Source organism: Aquarana catesbeiana, linkage group LG01 (genome assembly GCF_042186555.1).
Source record: "Aquarana catesbeiana isolate 2022-GZ linkage group LG01, ASM4218655v1, whole genome shotgun sequence".
Taxonomy (NCBI): Eukaryota; Metazoa; Chordata; class Amphibia; order Anura; family Ranidae; genus Aquarana; species Aquarana catesbeiana.
The window spans coordinates 609,685,770-609,702,853 of NC_133324.1; the positions used below are offsets into that span (position 1 = coordinate 609,685,770).

Below are 17,084 nucleotides of genomic sequence, written 5' to 3' on the forward strand. Positions count from 1 at the left end.
TGTTTGCCTCCCCCCCAAAAAATTTTCCCACTGGAAGAACCTGAATCTATCCATTACCATATAGGGGGTGGCCTGGAGAGAGGGGGCGGCACCCGGGCGCCCCTAATGGATTGGATTCTTCGGTAGTGAGGGAGTCGGTGCCCTGACTCCCTCCCTAGCTGTCCGTCTCCTCCGGACAACGGGAGCAGACTAGTGTTACGTTGATCTAAGGCCTGATTACTAGGTACGGGAAGGAAAGCGTTAACTTAGGTCATGCATGGGACCCGCACTATTTGTCCGGCTCTATTCTGTTACTGGGAGTGAGGTGGCGGCGGTACGCTGGACTGGTGGAGGAGGCATTGGCTCTGCATGTCCCTCCAAATGCAACACATACATCAGTTACAAGTAGGGCTGCGGAAATTAACGATTAATTCTTTGATTAATCGTTAATTTTTTTGATCGATAGGCTGCCTGCCCTGGGGCCACTTTGGGCCAAGCTGTGGCTGCAGCACAGCGCTCCGCTCCCTCCTCCTCCTCCTCCACTATATGTCATACACAGTCTGCGGGCATCTCCCGCTGTGTGTCTAAGAGCTGAGTGTGAAAACTTTGGCCGCGCTGTGAGAAAAGTCCCGTTCTTCTAGATCAGCTCGTGTGATAGACGCAGTGTTCTGTCTATCACACAATCTGATCTAGGAGGAGGGCGGGACTTTTCTCACAGCGCGGCCAAAGTTTTCACACTCAGCTCCGAGACACAGCGGGAGATGCCCGCAGACTGTGTAATCCAGGCACAGGCACTGACTACAGTGAGGCTGCGATTATGGGCACGGTGAGACTGCATTATGGGCACAGTGAGGCTGCCATTATAGGCACGGTGAGGCTGCGATTATGGGCACGGTGAGACAGCATTATGGGCACGGTGAGGCTGCGATTATAGGCACGGTGAGGCTGCAATTATGGGCACGGTGAGACAGCATTATGGGCAGGGTGAGGCTGCGATTATAGGCACGGTGAGGCTGCAATTATGGGCACGGTGAGACAGCATTATGGGCATGGTGAGGCTGCGATTATGGGCACGGTAAGGCTGAGATTATGGGTACGGTGAGACAGCATTATGGGCATGGTGAGGCTGCGATTATGGGCACAGTAAGGCTGAGATTATGGGTATGGTGAGGCTGAGTTTATGACGTGTGACGTCCTAGCCATGCCCCGCTATGTTCGGCTTCGGCCGTTGCCATAACAACGGTGCTAAATCTTAATCAGTAACAGCCCTAGTTACAAGTGTATAGTTACAGGGAAGAAACATCTTATGGAGGAACTCCAGGCATTGGTGGGCATGCCTTTGGGCGAGGTGTTACCCCATGTACAGGGGTGCAGCTAGACCCCGCCCACAGGCCTGTTGGTGCTAAAATGAAATTGTAGTGCAACTAGCTAATTATTACTCAACATCAAGTGAGGACCTTAACAATTTTTTTAGGCAACTTTCTTCTGCTTCTGACTGCTTTTAGCCCTGTTGGCATTTTATGCAAAAAAAAGTCCTTCTCCAGTCAAATGTACCTGTTTTTTTTCCCTAGCAAAGGTTCCTGCTGTGGTGGCTTCCCATGTCGTGTGGGCAACAATAGCTTGTCTAGCAGCCTTTCAAAGGACCAATTCGAAGTGATTGAGTTCAAACTTTGGAATTGAGACATGAATCTGAGTTCAACCCAAATTTGTATATCAGCACTATTCATAAACAAAAATCTTCTCCCATTGACTTCAGTGCAAAATTAAAAAGTATAGAATATAAAAAATGTAAGTCAATTTTAATTTTGTCACATTCGCTTATACGGTGGGTATAGAAAAGAGTCACCCCCTTTAAAATAATCACATTTTGTTGCTTTGCAGCTTTTAATGAAGACAAGCACAGTTTTTGTTTTATCCAGCCGTATTTACCTAGTGCAACTTATAACATTCAAGTGAAAGATTAAACACCAGCATGTCAGAATTTTTTTTTTTTTTTCTTAATTCAAAAACACAATAACTGAGTTGGAAAAAAGGATCGCCTCTTGTGTCAGCATTTTGTTGAACCACCTTTTGCTTTAAAGGGGTTGTAAATCCTCAAGGTTTTTCACCTTTTTGCATTCCATGCATTAAGGTGGAAAAGCTCCTGTGATGCAGCAGCCCCCCAGAGCCCCCCTTTTATTTACCTAAACCCGGTCTTTCCAGTGACGGGGATGAGCACATCAGCTCCAGCCAGTGTATCTGGTCCTGATTGGATAGATTGATAGCGGCGCAGCCATTGGGTCCCACTTCTGTCAATCAAATCCAATGACGCGGGAGCGGGGCCGAGTCCTGCTGTCTGTGTCAATGGACGCAGCGGCAGGACTCAGGAGCGCGCCTGCACAAGTGCCCCCGAGGGAGAGCGTCTCTCCAATGGGGCACTCGAGAATAGGAGAAGCCAGAAGCGCTGCTGAGGGACTCTAGAAGAGGAGGATCGGAGCCACTCTGTGCAAAACCAACTACACAGAGGAGGTAAGTATGACATTTTTTTTTTTTTAAACACGAACATTTACATATCCTTTAATTACATCCTTTAGTCTCTTGGTTAAGAGTTAAGTGCAGGAGAAGAGAAAGTGATAGTCTGCAAGCAAGTGTTGTGCAGGAGGAGTTTGAAGAAGTGTCATGTATAAAGAGCATAGGCGTGCACACAGGGTGTGCCAGATGTGCCTGGGCACACCCTAATCACCCTGTGCAATGCAGATTTCCCCTGCTTAACCCCCATGGAAGCTGAGGCTACAGAGAAAGGGACTGGGAAATTTCTGTCCTCAGTCCCTTTCTCTGCTATTTCACCAATACCCCTCAATGGGGCTCCTAACACATTGTAAAAAAAAGAATATTTTTTGTTTTTAATATTTTATTTTGTTATTTTGTTACAATTTTTTTAAAATAGATTTTTCATAATTCTTTTTTTATGAAAAAAATATTTAAAAAAAAATAACAAAATAAAATAATCAAAACAAAAAACTGACACCAACACCACCCACTGCTCTACTGCGCATGTGTGTTTGAACTTTGGGGTGCACACCCTAATGCAATCGGCTGCGCACACCTATGATAAAGAGTGTACATAGTTCTGTCCCAAATTGACTGTTCTGTAATTCTACTGGGCATCCCATATATTCCCATCCCTATCCAATTTCAAATCCCTCAATAAAAATACAAAAACCAAGCATGTGGACTGTTCATTGATGCAAGGTGATTGGGAAGTGAATACTGGGCTGGGCAGGGTGACAGGTGGACCACAACTTTCAGCAGCCCCTACTGGTGATTCTGTTTTTGTTTTTTTTACATGGTGTTATAGCTTTCACTTGGATGTTATAGGTTGCGTAAATACAGTTGGATAAAATAAAAACTGACAACAAAATGTGATAATTTTATCACATGAGATTATTTTCCACACCCACTGTAAATATATGTTACCACAAGCTGCATGGGCTTATATACTGAAGTCCCATATCTTCAGACACTGGCAATGTTGCCTGCAATGAATTAATATTTCACTAACTGATTTAGTTGCCTGGAATGTCTCATACAGTGGGGACGGAAAGTATTCAGACCCCCTTAAATTTTTCACTCTTTGTTATGCCCCGTACACACGGTCGGACTTTGTTCGGAAATTCCGACAACAAAATCCTAGGATTTTTTCCGACGGATGTTGGCTCAAACTTGTCTTGCATACACACGGTCACACAAAGTTGTCGGAAAATCCGATCGTTCTGAACGCGGTGACGTAAAACACGTACGTCGGGACTATAAACGGGGCAGTGGCCAATAGCTTTCATCTCTTTATTTATTCTGAGCATGCGTGGCACTTTGTCCGTCGGATTTGTGTACACACGATCGGAATTTCCGACAACGGATTTTGTTGTCGGAAAATTTTATCTCCTGCTCTCCAACTTTGTGTGTCGGAAAATCCGATGGAAAATGTCCGATGGAGCCCACACGGTCGGAATTTCCGACAACACGCTCCGATCGGACATTTTCCATCGGAAAATCCGACCGTGTGTACGGGGCATTATACTGCAGCCATTTGCTAAAATCATTTAAGTTCATTTTTTTCCCTGATTAATATACACACAGCACCCCATATTGACAGAAAAACACAGAATTGTTGACATTTTTGCAGATTTATTAAAAAAGAAAAACTGAAATATCACATGGTCCTAAGTATTCAGACTATTTGCTCAGTATTTAGTAGAAGCACTCTTTTGATCTAATACAGCCATGAGTCTTTTTGGGAAAGATGCAACAAGTTTTTCACACCTGGATTTGGGGATCCTCTGCCATTCCTCCTTGCAGATCCTCTCCAGTTCTGTCAGGTTGGATGGTAAACGTTGGTGGACAGCCATTTTTAGGTCTCTCCAGAGATGCTCAATTGGGTTTAAGTCAGGGCTCTGGCTGGGCCATTCAAGAACAGTCACAGAGTTGTTGTGAAGCCACTTCTTCCTTATTTTAGCTGTGTGCTTAGGGTCATTGTCTTGTTGGAAGGTAAACCTCTCATTTGCTCTGACATGCACTGTGAGCTGTAAGGTCTTATATAGACAGGTGTGTGGCTTTCCTAATCAAGTCCAATCAGTATAATCAAACACAGCTGGACTCAAATGAAGGTGATGGCGATCCTTGGCACCCCAGATGTTTTGGAACTACATTTCCCATGATGCTCATGCACTCTGCAGTGTAGTTGAGCATCATGGGAAATGTAGTTCCAAAACATCTGGGGTGCCAAGGTTCGCCGTCACTGGTGTAGAACCATCTCAAGGATGATCAGAAGAAATGGACAGCACCTGAGTTAAATATATGAATGTCACAGCAAAGGGTCTGAATACTTAGGACCATGTGATATTTCAGTTTTTCTTTTTTTAACCGCTTCAGATCCACGCTATTGCCAAATGACGGCAACAGCGTGGACCTACATTGCCGGGACTACGTCTATTGATGTTGTCCCATGCACGAGCGATCATCTGCCCCCTGCCAGTGACACCTGGCAATAGGCAGCAGTGCCGCCTACCAGTGCCCACCAGCGTCACCCATCAGTGCCCACAGTGCCACCCATCAGTGCCACCCATAAGCACCCACAGTGCCACCCATCAGTGCCCACATCAGTGCCACAACAACAGTGCTGCACATCAGTGCCACCTATCAGTGCCCATCAGTGTCACCTACCAGTGCCCATAAGTGCCCATCAGTGCCACCCATCAGTGCCCCCCATCAGTGCCACCCATCAGTGCCCCCCATCAGTGGTACCTATCAGTGCCCATCAGTGCCACCTATCCGTGCCACCCATCAGCGCCCATCAGTGGCCATCAGTGCTGCCTTATCTGTGCCCTTCAGTACCGCCTTATCTGTCCCCTTCAGTGCTGCCTTAACTGTGCCTATCAGTGCCGCCTTAACCGTGCCTATCAGTGCCGCCTTAACTGTGCCTATCAGTGCCGCCTTAACTGTGCCTATCCGTGCCCATCAGTGCAGCCTATCAGTGCCCACCAGTGCCGCCTCATCAGCACATATCAATAAAGGAGAAAAATTACCTGTTTGCAAAATTTTATAACAAACTATGAAACGTGATTTTTTTTTTTGTCAAAATGTTCCATCTTTTTTAGTTTGTTTAGCAAAAAATAAAAATCCCAGCTGTGATTAAATACCACCAAAAGAAAGCTCTATTTGTGGGAAAAAAATGATAAAAATTTCATTTGGGTACAGTGTTGTATGACCGCGCAATTGTCATTCAAAGTGCGTCAGCGCTGAAAGCTGAAAATTGGTCTGGGCAGGAGGGGGGTTTAAGTGCCCAGTAAGCAAATGGTTAATAAATCTGCAAAAATGTCAACAATTCTGTGTTTTCTTGTCAATATGGGGTGCTGTGTGTACATTGAGGAAAAAAATGAACTTAAACGATTTTAGCAAATGGCTGCAATATAACAAAGAGTGAAAAATTTAAGGGGGTCTGAATACTTTCCGTCCCCACTGTATATACTATATCTGCTAAAGATACACATAAAGTCCTAGAGATTTTTTCAGCATTTTGTTGATTTTTTAAGCAGAGCAAAGTCAATAAAAAGTTAAACTAATGTAAACGAATTTCCACAGTAAAAAAAAAAAAAAACAGCTGTCTTCATATTTACATGGACATTTCTATTCTTTTTTTTTTTTTTCCTCGCATGATGCAACTACTGTGTACTTTACAAAGAGTTAAGAGTAGGTTTTACCTATTCTCAGATTACACCTGTTCATATCCTTGCCACTAGGATACACAGACGTGGTGAGAAGGTATTTGTCAAGCAGGTTTTGGACTAAACCTTTCTACCATGGCGGAACCCCACTATCTCTACTCGTTATTACTTCTAGTTCTGCTGAGTGTCCCATTTGTTCGAGGTAACAAGTGTGTGTGTGTGTGTGTGTTGTACAATCTGTGATACAGATTGCATCAAGTATATAGAATATGTAGCACTTCGCAGAATATGGATTCGCACAGTTATTTGTACACATTAGATGACATTTGCTAGAAAAAAAAAAAAAGGAACTCTTGCCTAGCTGTACCTGGGTTTGGAAAGAATGTAGCATAGATGTATATCTGTACTAGAAACAGAATGTAGAATAAAGTAGGTCTATAAAAAAAATGTTGCTTCTACAGGAGTTTTGTGTTTTGCCTGTAGAAGCAGTTCAATGTTATCCTATGTGTCCATGTACTGTACATTAGAACAATTAAAGGCATATTTTATGTTCAGCGTTTAGAGGCAGAAAATAACAGTGAATGCTCCTAGGCTCCTCTAAAAGCTTCTAAGATCTACTAAATTCCTTTACAAAAATGGTCTATATGCACGTTTTTTTTTTCTGCCATGGGAACTGGCGTTTTTTTTTTAACCCAGTGTGCATGGACCTACGAGTACAAGTACAAGTAATCAATTGTGCATTGTTTCCTGCTCGGTTTTTCAATGCCTTGACATTTGTTATCAATTAGCTAACCATAAAGTTATCATGTGGGGTGTTTGGCCAAAACCTCAACTCATGATTTTTGAATGGGTCCACACTATCCTAATATTTCAGCCAGGAGCACAAGCAACACCCAAAAAAATTACATACATAGTAGTTACATACGTAGGTCATAAGGTTTAATAAAGACAACCATCCATCCAGTTCAACCTGAGTATGTCTGTGTGTGTTTATGTCAGTACCATTTTCTATATTCTTGTATAGGTGCATCTCATAAAATTAGAATATCATCAAGAAGTTAATTTATTTCAGTAATTCAATTCAAAAAGTGAAACTCATATATTATATTGATTGATTTATTATACACAAAGTGATATATTTTAATCACTTGCCGACCGCCGCACGCAGATATACATCCCTACTTTGGGGACGGATATCGTTGTTATGGCAGCAGCTAGCTGTCATAACCCTGGTATCCCCGTGTTCGGCCGGCGGTCAGCTATGAGATGAAAGTGGTCTCTGTGGTGGATTTGCTGCAAGATCACTTTTATCGGTGGCGGGAGAGGGCCCCTCCCTCCGGCCTCGATCCGGTGCCCTCCGCCGCTTACCGGAGCCGTCAGCAGCGGCGGAGGTGATCGCATCCTCTCACTTGCTGTGCATGGAGATGAGTGAGGTTAAGATGGGTCCCACCTGTCTCCATGACACTGCAGGGCGGAAGCGACGTCAAAATGTCACTTCCGCCCATAAGTCTTAAGGGCACATTTTTTCAATGTTATTTTTTCAAATGACAATTTTTTTTTTTTTTTTAATTATTGCATTTAAGTCCAAATATGAGATCTGAGGACTTTTTGACCCCAGATCTCATATTTAAGAGGACCTGTCATGCTTTTTTCTATTACAAGGGATGTTTACATTCCTTGTAATAGGAATAAAAGTGACCCAATTTTTTTTTAAAAAAACAGTGTAAAAATAAATAAAATCAAGCATAATAAATAAGAAATTTTTTTTTTTGATAATAAATAAGAAAGTTTGAGCGGGCGCAATTTTGAGGCGTGACATGTTGGGTATCAATTTACTCAGCGTAACATTATCTTTCACAATATAAAAAAAAATTGGGCTAACTTTACTGTTGTCTTATTTGTTTATTCAAAAAAGTTAATTTTTTCCCAAAAAAGTGCGCTTGCAAGACCGCTGCGCAAATATGGTGTGAAAAAAAGTATCGCAATAGCGGCCATTTTATTTTCTAGGGTGTTGGAAAAAAATATATAATGTTTGGGGGTTCTAAATAATTTTCTAGCAAAAAAAAAACTGTTTTAAACATGTAAACACCAAAATCTCAAAACGAGGCTGGTCTTTAAGTGGTTAAGCATTTCTTTCTTTTATTTTGATGATTATGGCTTACAGCTAGTGAAAACCCAAAATTTTGTATCTCAGAAAAATAGAATATTACACCATGGAAAAAAATAATTTTTAATACAGAGATGCTGGCTTACTGAAAAGTATGTTCATGTACAGTATTGTATGCACTAAATACTTGGTTGGGGTTCCTTTTGCATGAATTACTGCATCATAACTGAATTGAATTACTGCATGCGGCGTGGCATGGAGGCGATCAGCCTGTGGCACTGCTGAGGTGTTATGGAAGCCCAGGTTTCTTTGATAGTGGCTTTCAGCTCATCTGCATTATTGGTTCTGGTGTCTATAATCTTCCTCTTGACAATACCCCACAGATTCTCTATGGGGTATTGTCAGGCCAGTTAGCTGGCCAATCAAGCACAGTGATACCATGGCCATTAAACCAGGTATTGGTACTTTTGGCAGGTGCCAAGTCCTGCTGGAAATTTTTTTGATAAAAACACAGCGGACCAACACCAGCAGATGACATGGCTCCCCAAATCATCACTTACTATGGAAACTTTACACTGGACCTCATGCAACTTGGATTCTGTGCCTCTCCACTCTTCCACCAGACTCTGGGACTTTAATTTCCAAATAAAATTCAAAATTGTCCACAGTCCGTGATGACTTGGGGGGCAATATCATCTGCTGGTGTTGGTCTATGCTGTTTTATCAAGTTCAAGGTCAGCTCAGCCCTCTCCCAGGAAATTCTAGAGTACTTCATGCTTCCCTCTGCTGACCAGCTTTATGAAGATACTGATTTCACTTTCCAGCAAGACTTGGCATCTGCCCACACTGCCAAAAATAACAATACCTGGTTTAATGATCATGGTATCACTGTGCTTGATTGGCCAGCAAACTCGCCTGACCTAAACCCCATAGGGAATCTGTGGGGTATTGTGAAGAGGAAGATGAGACACCAGACCCACCAATGCAGACAAGCTGAAGGCTGCTATCAAAGAAACCTGGGCTTCCATAACACCTGGAGAAGAGACGCTTGAGAGGGGATATGATTTCAATTTACAAATACTGTACTGGTGACCCCACAATAGGGATAAAACTTTTTCGCAGAAGAGAGTTTAATAAGACTCGTGGCCACTCATTACAATTAGAAGAAAAGAGGTTTAACCTTAAACTACGTAGAGGGTTCTTTACTGTAAGAGCGGCAAGGATGTGGAATTCCCTTCCACAGGCGGTGGTCTCAGCAGGGAGCATTGATAGCTTCAAGAAACTATTAGATAATCACCTGAATGACCGCAATATACGGGGATATGTAATGTAATACATAATCACACACATAGGTTGGACTTGATGGACTTGTGTCTTTTTTCAACCTCACCTACTATGTAACTATGTAACTATGTAACCTCAGCAGTGCCATAGGCTTATCGTCTCCATGCCACACTGCATTTATGCAGTTATTCATGCAAAAGGAGCCCTGACCAAGTATTGAGTGCATACTATACTGTACATGGACATACTTTTCAGTAAGCTAACATTTCTGTATTAATAGTCCTTTCTTTATTGACCTTATGTAATATTCTAGTTTTTGGAGATACTGAATTTTGGGTTTTCACTAGCTGTAAGTCATAATCATCAAAATTAAAAGAAATAAATGCTTGAAATATATTACTCTATGTGTAAAGCATCTATATACAGTAAAATATATGAGTTTCACTTTTTAAATTGAATTACTGAAATAAATGTACTTTTTGATGATATTCTAATTTTATGAGATGCACCTGTATATTAAATTCGCCATGAAACACATCTAAAAGTTTTTTTAAATTTATCTACATTCCCAGCTGACACCACCAACCGTGGAAGAGAGTTCCACATCCTTACTGCTCTAACAGTAACACATTGGGGTTAATTTACTAAAGCTGGACAGTGTAAAATCAGGCTCACTTCTGCATAGAAACTAATCAGCGTCCAGGTTTTATTGCCAAAGCTTAGCTGAACACAGGGCCGGTGCTACCACTAGGTGAACTAGGCAGCCGCCTAGGGTGCACTGCTGTCTAGGGCGCAGCCACGGTTGCTGGTTCATACTGTTTGACCTTGACCTACAGTAGTCCCTGTCGTATTTTAATTTTTTTTATGCCTGGGTCTTTGAGGTCATGCAGACAGGTTGCCCCACACACCCTGTTGGCTCCAATGTCTGGAGCTCAGTATGCCACCACACTGCCCTCTTTAAGATGGCAACAACAGTCATTGGTTCTGTAACAAAATGTCCCACACTCCGCTTGAGGGCTTTCGTCATATACCGCTTCCTCCCAGTCTGAATATAGATATCAGATTATCCAACCACTGACAACAGCAAACAAGGCAATACTCGTTTAGTTGCTGAACATGAACTTTTTTATTTGAGATGACACACAAATATATACAGCATGCTGACAATACAAACTGTAACCAGAAACCTAATTAACATAAGCTAGTTTACTAATCATTTACCCAGATTTGGTGACTCAGAGATATGACCTTTCAGGGTAGACTTGCCATCTTCTAGCTCACTGACTATACAATACACATTATCATAAATATCAACACAAAACTCTTTTACACAATAGCAGGGTTAATTAGCACAAACAACAATGGGTGAAAGACTCTTAGAAGCCATACTAGACTAAAGCCTCATACACACGATCGGATTTTCCGACGGGAAATGTGCGATGACAGGCTGTTGGCGGAAAATCCGACCGTTTGTATGCTCCATCAGACAATTGTTGTCAGATTTTCTGCGGACAAATGTTGGATAGCAGGTTTTAAAATTTTCCACGGACAAATGTCCGTTGTCGGATTTTCCGAGCGTGTGTAAAGTACAAAGTCCAAACTACAAACACGCATGCTCGGGGGGCGTGTCCAAGATGGCAACCTAGGAGGACATGTGAATCGGAGCTCTGCTGGCTGTTGAATAATTATCCTGATTCCTGGCTAACTTTACACTTGGCTACTAACCCAAATACTCCAGATGCCATACAAAACGCGGTGGAAGGCGGAAAAACTTAGTTTCCCACAGTTACCGGACGATACAGGTCTAAATACAGACCTCCACGTGGCGGACTTTCCCAGGCTGCTCTCCAACATGGCGTCGCAGACTGAAGTTGACGATCCGGCGGAGATGCCACAGCTTGGGTTCCCGGAGGTAATGGCTGCGATTGCCTCCTGTCAAGCTGCCTTGACGAACAAGATCGAAGCAGTGCAGCTAGATGTGGGCTTGATCCGACAAGACCTGGACAAGCTTCGCTCACGAGTGACGGAGGTGGAACAGCGAGTGGGTCTGATGGAGGATGCTGTTACAGACCATACAGCATCCATCCGCATGTTACAAACAAAAGTCCGGGCCTTGGAATATAAAGTGGACGACACGGAAAACAGAAACAGGAGGAACAATCTCCGGATTGTGGGTATGCCGGAGGGGGCAGAAGGGAAGAACCCCACGGTCTTTGTGGAAGAATTATTGAGGTCACTACTACTGCTCAGTTTTCCCCCTTCTTTACTGTGGAGCGTGCCCATCGAATCCCTCCTGCTCTCGGACCACCAGGATCCAACCCCCGCACCCTGATCTTCCGGATGCTAAATTTCAGAGATCGGGATGAGATTCTCTGGGAAGCTGGTGAGCCTAAGTTCCAGAATACAAACCTGCTATTCTTTCCGGATTACTCTGTCGAGACTCAAAAATTGCGCAGATCTTTTGACCAGTTTAAAGTGTCGCTGCGGGCGCGGAATATCAAATATAGTATTCTAATCCCGACCCGGCTGAGAGTCCAGGATGGCGAGACGGTGCGTTTTTTCACCTCCCCTCGGGAAGCTGCCACCTGGCTGGAAGCTCTACCGGCCCGCCGTTAAATGGATCGCTACCTGAACTCCCCCCCTCAGCGGCATGCAGGGCTTGCTCCTGACTCTGGAGGTACTCTTTTGTTACTACAGCTCTCCGGCCACGGCCTTGTGGGGTCCCTGCGGAAACTTTTATCAGGTAAACCCATATTTATACTGGAGATACAGCTGTCTTAGTGTTTGATTGTACGTGTGACAAGTGGAATCCTGTTATTGATTGCTGGACTATGTTGTGTGGGATGGCTGCTGTCTGCTCTTGCCTGCCATGAGGTTCCTGCAACCATGGGCTTCGACGCTGTAAGCAGTCTGGATGGGATCTGCAGGGAACTAAACAAGGCGGAAACACTAGCTTATATTTCACCCTGTGCGGTGCAATGGACTGCCATTGCAATGGTTTGATAGCAAGGTTCAATAGTTGAATGGCCATCCTGGATACACTGCTTGCTGCCGCTTATGTGGTGACAATGATGCCTGCCTGAATGGGTGATAATGTCAGAGGTAAATCTTATAGGCTGATTCATATATACATTTTTTCAAATCGCTTTGCTCTGCTGACTGCCAGTGGCTCCAGGAGGTATGGATACTAAAAGAATGGATATGCAGTCTCCTCAGACGGAGAGGGCTCCTAGATTGCTTTGATGGACTTCTGCCACATACTTCCGATATAGAACAGCAACCATTATGAGGCATGAATGAGACTAAATCTGGTAATGGAGCACTGACCGGTACTGTTCTTAAGGAAAGGTTCAGGAGCTTTGATCACAAGCCGAGGGGGAAGTAAAGGTTTAATGTTGTTTGCAATTAAGTTTTGTGCCCCTGAATTGCCCAGGAGAAAGATATATGCTTATGCCATTACACCAGCATCTCTGTTGTCATGCTGGACAACACCTCTTGCTAAAAGTTCACGCCCCCTACTAAGTTGTGACAGTTGGGGTTTTAGGGTTTATATGCATCACCAGTTTTAGTGGAGATGTGGGAGGGGGGGTATGTTATCTGCCATTGCAGATATTGGGGAAATGTATATGTTCTGTTTAGGTTTGGAGTCGCTTTGCAAATGATGGGGGCCTGTTGCCTCTTATGTACACAATTTTTTCCTGCAGATGTACCTTCTTGCTTGATAAATCTCACATTAAGTACTGTTCAGTTGGTGGATGGAGTGGAGGAAATGTATTGTGAGGATCTCTTTTCTGTGTGGTCAAACTGGGCGGTGGTTGGGACTTGTGGATCGGGATCACTTCTCTCTTGCCAATTGCCATATGGCTAATATATCCATTATCTCATGGAATGTCAGAGGGCTGAATTCAGCCATTAAAAGGTCTCTTGTTTTTAAATTTTTACAGAAGTCCATACCACATATATGCATTCTATAGGAGACACACTTAATTGGCTCAAAAATCCTTGGTCTCAAGAAGGCCTGGGTAGGAGCACATTACCACTCTACATACTTAAATTATGCCAGGGGCGTGAGTGTGTTGATCCGCAGGTCCCTCCCATTTCAGGTTCTTGATGTACGAACAGATCCTGAGGGACGATATGTGATTATCCATATGACAGTGTATGCAAAGCAACTGGTGCTAGTGGGCCTGTACCTTCCACCTCCTGCGAGGGCACAACTTCTCTATGATATTATGCAAATTGTCATGGGGTACTATACTCAGGAGGTTTTTCTTTTTGGAGACTTTAATTTGGTGCCCTCTCAGGAGATGGACAGACTGCTTTCTGGGGTCCGCATCTCGTCGGAGTTACAAAATTGGGCGACCACGTTTGTGCTGACTGATGCCTGGAGGCATTTCCACCCACATGATAGAGAATGCACATGTCACTCTGCCTCTTATAGAGCCCTTTCCCGAATAGATCTGATATACGTATCCACAGGAGCACTATGCTGGACAAGGGAAGTTAGGCACATGCCAAGGGGAATATCAGATCATGCTCCCCTCAGCCTTACCATTTCCCTGGATAGATCCCCTAGCCCAAGGTTATGGCAGCTTTCCAGGTTTTGGGCAATGGACGACAGGATTCAGGAGGCAATGTCGGAAGCCATTTGTAATTTTTGGTTAAGAAACAGAGAATCTGCCCATCCCTCAACCTTATGGGACACATTTAAGGCCTGGATCAGGGGGCAATATATCTCTCGTATATCCTCATTACAGAGAGAGGCTTCTCAGTCCTTGGAGTTGTTGGAGGGGGAGGCTGGGAGATGCGAGGCGGCATACATTGAGTCCCCAACTGTCCCTAACCATCAAGACTGGCAAAGGGCCCTAAGGGAACTTTCCTTATATAATGTAGATCAAACCAAAAAATCTATGCTTTACTCTACACAAAGGATATTCGAATATGGCAATAAAAATGGGAGGCTGTTGGCCTGGCTAACACGGGGTCCGGTGGGGTCCACACATATTGCAAGTGTTCGCAATGACCAGGGCGAATTACTGACCTCTCTGGAGGATGTTAACGATAGATTTTGCTCTTTTTTTAAAGAGTTATACACTTCTAGGGTCAATAATACCCCATCTGAACTGCTGGAATACCTTAATAATATCCCCTTCCCCACTCTATCTGAAGCACATAGAACGATGCTGGATGGGGACATCTCCCTAGAGGAGGTACAAACTGCTATAGGGGGCCTCCAGAGTGGAAAGACCCCGGGAGTGGATGGACTGCCTACGGAGTTTTACTCCCAGAATGCTGAGCTCCTTGCACCGAGACTGGCATCCCTCTTCTCTCGACTTGCTGGCGAGGATAATTTGCCCGAGTCTATGGAGTCATGGAGTCTATGGTCATTGTTCTGATCCCTAAACCCGGTAAGGATCTCTAGGAGTGTGCGTCGTATAGGCCCATTTCATTACTCAATGTGGACGCAAAAATTTTGGCCAAGATCCTAGCCACACGTCTATCGTCGGTTATATCGACAGTGGTCCATGTTGACCAAACTGGGTTCATGCCAGGAAAGGGCACGGATATCAATATACGACATCTTTTTCTCAACTTGTCCATAACACATGACAATACTGGAAATAGGGTGATCGCCTCTCTTGACGCTGAGAAGGCGTTTGAGTCTGTGGAGTGGGAATATCTCATGGGTGTGCTGCAACAATTTGGTTTCGGACCTGGATTTCTCCATTGGCTCCAGTTGCTATATCAGGCACCAAGGGCTAGGGTGAGGACGAATGATAGGATCTCTGATCCCTTCCCACTCCACAGGGGCACTCGTCAAGGTTATCCATTGTCACCTAGTTTATTTGCCCTCACTGTAGAACCCCTGGCGATATTGGTAAGGGAATCTGTGGAGGTTAAGGGATTGCAGTTGGGTAAACTTGAAGAGAAAATATCCCTTTATGCGGACGACGCACTGCTCTATTTAAATGATGCAGGGCCTTCCTTGACAGCCACCTTGGACCTTTTTGACAAATTCGGTACCCTGTCAGGGATCCGTATAAATTGGTCAAAATTGGTCCTCTTTCCCCTGGATAATCGGGCTTCTGATACAGCTGGTAATCTACCTCTGACATGGGTATCGGAATTCAAATATATTGGGATTAGGGTGGCCAGGGATGTTGCACAGTATTAAAGTCTTAACATACTCCCTCTACTCCGCCTTTTTAAAGAGAGATGTCAGTCCTGGTCTGGTCTTCCCCTAAATCTCCTTGGGTGAATAAACATTTTGAAAATGATGCTATTACCCAAGTTTAACTACCTCTTCCGAAACTCTGGATACCGGTATTCTTCTTTCGGGAGGTGGACAAATGTGTCATATCCTTTATCTGAAACGGCTCTGTTCCACGCTTGGCCAAATCCACATTGCAATTGCCCATACAGTTGGAAGGGCTTGCTCTTCCCAATTTAAGGACCTATTATTGGGCTGCAATGCTCGTAACAACCTACTGGTGGTTAGTAGGGAGCCGTTCTAATGCTGCGGTGTGTGTAGAGGCGGCTCGATTTGGATCTATGCAGGCACTACAAAATTTAGTATACAGAGGGATAAAAGCCTATGAGGACATACCTGCCCCAACAAAGGCAATGGTTCTAGTGTGGAACGCGGCTAGACGTGGTTTTTCTCTTGAGGGGAGATGGGCACCGGTCCAGCCTCTTTGGGGAAATCCTAATCTACCTCATTTTCGGACAATCCCTGATCCCCAGTTATGGGCAGGATTTGGCATAAAAACACTGAAAGATATCATACCCAATGGTTCATTGATGTCCTTTGCTCAAATGTCCAGGACATATGAGCTTCCGGGATGGATGTACTTCCGGTATGCCCAGTTAAGACATGCGGTCAGGGCACAGTTCCCTGTGCCCCCACTCCTTCAGCTAGAACCATTAGAGGAGCTATTATCCTGTTGCGACTTAGAGAAGCCTCTCTCTACCTTATATTATACCCTACTACCCAAGGATACACCCAAAATGGATAGGTTGTGGAATACATGGAGGTCAGATATCCCCGCCCTGGACAGGGAGGATTGGGAGAACTGCTTGGAGCAAGGCCCCAAATTGGTAATCTCGGCCGGAGACAAATTGACACAAATAAAATTCCTACATAGAATTTATTTTACTCCGGTGAGACTCTCCAGGATGTATCCTGATAGGGACCCATTGTCGGACGCAGATGGGTACCTATCTACATATGTTTTGGGACTGCCCCGTGCTATGGACCTTTTGGATGGGGGTGTTTGACCATCTAAATGTCCGGATGGACTTGTCTGTCCCCAGAACACCGGAGCTGGCCCTGTTGTGAATACATGAGGATGAGCAAAAATCACATCATAGCAAGATTCTAATATCGTTACTCCTCTACTATGCCAAAAAAGAAATTCTCTGTAAGTGGACTTCTGCCAGCCCTCCCTCTATCTCATCCTGGAAAAATAAAATTAATGCTGCATTGCCTCTGTATAAGTTGACGTACATTAGTC

At 44.1% G+C, this 17,084-nt stretch overlaps 1 protein-coding gene across 1 annotated transcript in view; it reads left to right on the forward strand.

Moving 5' to 3' along the window:
• The first annotated feature begins 6,204 nt into the window (after window positions 1-6,204).
• Window positions 6,205-17,084, forward strand: part of CIST1 (colon, intestine and stomach enriched 1) — an 85,356-nt gene continuing 74,476 nt past the window's right edge. Inside the window, exon 1 of the mRNA XM_073600680.1 lies at window positions 6,205-6,381. Within this exon, the coding sequence (XP_073456781.1) occupies window positions 6,315-6,381 (67 nt within the window). The 5' untranslated portion in view covers window positions 6,205-6,314. The remainder of the gene's footprint in view (window positions 6,382-17,084) is intronic.